The sequence below is a fragment of the Aplysia californica genome, unplaced genomic scaffold, assembly GCF_000002075.1.
Source record: "Aplysia californica isolate F4 #8 unplaced genomic scaffold, AplCal3.0 scaffold00021, whole genome shotgun sequence".
Lineage (NCBI taxonomy): Eukaryota > Metazoa > Mollusca > Gastropoda > Aplysiida > Aplysiidae > Aplysia > Aplysia californica.
Window position 1 is genome coordinate 257,974 of NW_004797291.1, and position 4,740 is coordinate 262,713.

A 4,740-nucleotide genomic window follows, 5' to 3' on the forward strand; every position below is an offset into this window, starting at 1 on the left:
ACCAGTGCCTTACATTACATTACTGTCTTGTTACTGTGACTTGACTTGTGTCACGCCTCCTCTACTGATGAGTCTCACGTTGTTGTTCTCATTCATCATCATCCTGTGCCAGATCTGCGACAGACATCGGCGATCATGGCTCTCCATTCATTCCTTTGCTCGGATGATCTCATAAAAGCTACGTTTCCCTGATCTTCCCTGTTACCCATTTGTTTAGGTTCCCTAAATACGTTGTTCTGGGCCTACCCCTGGTTCTCATTATTTCCCGCTAATACGATTTGCCATATTTTGTCCATTTGTTTTGTTTTCTATCGAAAAGGATTGTTTGTTTGTTTGGTTGGTTGGTTGGTTGGTTGGTTGGTTGGTTGTGTAGAAGTGCGTCAACACGATCACGGTCATTTAGTGCAGAGCAAGAGCAAGACAAACACAAACAATAGAGGGAAAGAAAAGGAGCAGGACCTACCAGTCCACACCCCCCCCCCCTTTTTTTCCCCAAGTAGACCTACCATTATGAAAGCGTGTTTTTTCATGAAATGTAATTGTGCTTGAAGAGATTGCTGAATTTACGCTGTATAACTAATGTTAATGGTTCAAGTGTTTTTGTCATGACATGTATTGATCTGAACAATTCAGTGTTTTAGAAATGGTGATATAACTATTATTAATGTGAGCTCTTGTGTGTGATTTTAAAAAAGTGACTTGAATCAGAGTGAAATAGGTCAGGGGATAATACTGAACAGCCTACCACTTTATTGTTGTATTGTAGAGCTGTGTCAGTTCCATAGCTGCTCCGTTGGTGACAAAAACGTTTTCTTCCAATTGAAACACCATTACAGTCGACTCTGCTTGTGTTGAACTCGCTTGATTTGATCTTCGGTAAAGTTGAACTTTTTCTTGGGTCCCAGTACCTCTTCTTCTTTCTTTACAGTTCCAGATAAAGCCATTCTTCGGGTTTCAAACCATTATGGGGAAAAATGAGAGATGTAAGTTGTTGTTTTTTATCATTTGAGTTGTGACCTGTGTTGGAAAGTGCTCTCACAACTCTTCTACCCCATCTAAGTCATGTCCACAAGGCCAAAACCTAATGAATCGACCAATATCGGGAGCTTGAAAAATAAGCTGTACTGTGGGAAAACGGTGAGGCGCAACCTCGGTGCTTTCTTGTCCTATGTCCATTTTTAATAATAGTGAAACAGTTCATTACAAAGAGTGAGCTTAAAAAGAAGTCACATTTTCAAGGTCAAAATGTTTTTTTAGAAATGGAGATTAGACAAGGAAGCACTGAGGTCCTGAAGGGTTGATGAAAATACACCGAACAGACAGTCATCGCACTGTATCAGGGTATAGGCCACGAACAAACACTTTCCACCTTTCCCTATCCTGGGCTAACCTCTTGATGTTAATTTCATGTCTTCCCACGTTTCTGTACATCAGTTTCTATTACGCTTCTCGTAAGGAGCAATATAAATACAAAATAATGCATAATTTGCAAGTCAAATGCTGTTCAACAGCGTCAAATCTTTCTTTGATACGAGACCAGATTTTAAAGGGGTGTGTGTGTGTGTGTGTGTGTGTGTGTGTGTGTGTGTGTGTGTGTGTGTGTTTGATTTTTTTTTACACATTATCTTTAGGACAGTTGATGTGTTACACCTACACTGTCCCCATCTACACAATTTAGTAGTGGGGAGTCTGGTTCAACTCAGTCTGTCAGAACAAACCTAAGGCTGACAGTATCAGCATCATGGCAGAAAGACGGAGATACTCGATGACAGAAGACTCTGATTGAACTTTCAGGCTCTCTATGGTATATCAAGACTGCAGTCCACGGTGTCTGTTATAACACACGCGAGGGAGTTTACTTTTAGTAATCTGGGGTTTTTTAGTAAGAGCTTCAGGGCACTTGCAACACACACAGGTCAAATAAGTGCCGAAGAGAAGAGGTGTTACAAGAGAGTAACATACAAAAAAAAAAGAGATATGAGAGAGTGAGTTTGAGCAAAGAAAAGCACATAACGGTCATAAAGAGCAGAGAAGTTTCAAGACTGACAGACGGAAACAACAGAGAGAATCAAAAGAAGTAGAACATACTTGCTTGTCTTTCCTCCCAGAACACAGTATTTGTTCCCCCGAGCTGAGCTGCTTCTGTCCTGACTGTATCCAGTGAGTTTCGCTGACTCCTATATATAGTGAAATTCGTGACGCAACTTATCCTCAAATATCTCTTAAACGGGCGAATCACTTTCTCTCGTACTTTGCATAATAGTTTGTATTAATTTGTCTTAACTTTATCATATTTTTCCACAATAATTGAGGCTAGATTTTAAAAAATTCCTTGTTTAATGTATATAAAATTCTGTAAATCTCCGCCACGCGTAAATGGGATTGTTCACAGCACTTACCGCTTCTTGCACACATTTTGTTTTCGCATATGACCTACGTCACAGCTGACCAATAACACTTTTTAGCGGCAAAACTTGTTACAAGAAATTTAGTTTATAGTGAACATATTTTTTGCACTAAAGGTTCTCAAAACATGCGTTCGGTAAGCATAAAGTCGCGATAAGAAAAAAAAATGACAGACTTGCTGTTAAAGGCGATATTGCTCCGGCTGTAAACTTTTTAAAAGCTGTAGAAAACATAGACTTGGACTTTTTAATAGTATTTATTATGAAATTTTCTAGATTACAGTGTACAGGTGTTTGAAAAAAATATTCATCAGTTAAGACAAATTGATATAAGTCATTTTATTAACATTGGAGAATTTATGTTCAATAGTTAAGGAGTTATTTGACAATAAGTTACGCCACGAATTTTTGACCACACTATAGTTTGGCAGCCAGTATCTTTTCATCTCTTGTGACATTTGAGAACTCTTTCCTGCTTCATACATGGTGCGAACATTCCACGATGCTATCCGGAGAGACTTGTTCGACAGAAAAGGTTTCGGGTCAGGAGAGTCCTTTCTGCTCAGTCCACTGTCCTTCATTGTTCCTGCGAATGTAGATGCCCCTCCATCTCCCAAGATCGAAAAATAAATACGTGTAGATGTTTTTGTTCGTGACTCTGTCAATTTCAGTTGTTGTTTTTTTACGGGGTTGGAAAGCTTGACAGTTTTGTGCACCCTTTTATCCCACTTCCTTGTTTGATTTTGATTCTTCTCTGTTGACAATGATCATTTATCCATGTTTCTTTTGCAGAGGTAGGCCCAGAACAACATACTTAGGGAACCGAAACAAATGGGTCACAGGGAAAGATCAGGGAAACGTAGCTTTTTTGAGAGCATCCAAGCAAAGTAATGAATGGAAAACCATGATCGCCGATGTCTGTCGCAGATCTGACACTGGATGATGATGATGATCTTTTGCTTCAGTACACTTTTTTTCTTTATATACCCGTTTCAGGTGACAAACTTTTCCCCAATTTGATTTAGTCCGTGTTCTCTTTTCCATTAAATTTAATTTGTCCCCGTTCATCCATTTTTTTTAAATTTTAAAATTTGCTTTCTTAGCTTTTATTTTTAGAAAGGGGGGGGGGGGCGGATATTATATTATCCTCCACAGCTTCTTTCATTGAATGTTTCATTTTCCCCATAGTTCTTCCAATTTAGTAATGTTTCCCAGAGCTTCAAATGTATTGCTAACCTCAATTTAGAGAAACATGTTTTTCAATTCTTAATTTGTCTCAAAAAGCTAATTTCAAATTTGGGTTGGTACTTTAACTTTAAAAGGGTTTTGTACTGCCTCATCTGTATTTTGCACATACATGGCTGGTACATGGTCCCTATCACAGTCTGCTCCTGGCAATAATTTAGAGAATTTTATTGAATTTCTAAAACATTTCTGAATGAGTCAGACTATGTTCACGCTTGTGGGTATATGTGGTTTGCTTCTTTTTTCTTATCAAACATCTATCATCTTCATTACTTTTCCTCCTTCTTTCCTTTGTATCTATCATCTTCATTACTTTTCCTCCTTCTTTCCTTTGTATGTTATTACTCTCTCGAAATATCTCTAATCTCCAGCCAATATAATGTGATCTATATGTCGTGTTGCAAGGACCATTATAAAACTTTAACTGAAACAAAAAAAAACAACCGAGGTCTGAACTAGGATGTTTGAATGCGTGCGAGTAGTAGTTGTTGTTGTTTTTGTTGTTATTATTATGATTGTTCTTGTTGTTGCTGTTGTTGCTATTGTTGCTGTTGTTGTTGTTATTATTATTATTGTTGTTGATGTTGATGATGATAATGATGATGATGATGATGATGATGATGATGATGATGATGATGATGATGATGATGATGATGATGGTGATGATGATGATGATGATGATGATGTTGCCGTTGTTTTTATTGTTATAATTTTTGTTGTTGTTGGTGATGATGTTGTTGTTGTTGTTGTTGTATCTTAAACTTGCTGGGATCTTGACCACCAGAATTGTTGGTTCACTCCGCCAACTATCGAATTTCGCAACATGGATGCTCATTGTGCAGACAAGAGTAAAGGGGAAGCAACAAAAGATTCTCCATAGAGCTCTAGTCAAGTGTATGGGTGGTGTCCCCTGAACACCAACAGCCCAATACTGCAGGCGTGCAGTAGATAGATAGAATAGATGGATAGATAGATAGAGAGATAGATATAGAGAGAGTTAGATATAGAGAGAGATAGAGAGATAGATGAACACAAAGATAGATAGATAGATAGATAGATAGATAGATAGATAGATAGATAGATAGATAGA

General features: G+C 37.9%; 1 protein-coding gene across 1 annotated transcript in view; it reads left to right on the forward strand.

Moving 5' to 3' along the window:
* The first annotated feature begins 4,473 nt into the window (after positions 1–4,473).
* LOC101850694 overlaps positions 4,474–4,740 on the forward strand; it is a 5,248-nt gene continuing 4,981 nt past the window's right edge. The window contains exon 1 of the mRNA XM_005090772.2: positions 4,474–4,498. Within this exon, the coding sequence (XP_005090829.1) occupies positions 4,474–4,498 (25 nt within the window). The remainder of the gene's footprint in view (positions 4,499–4,740) is intronic.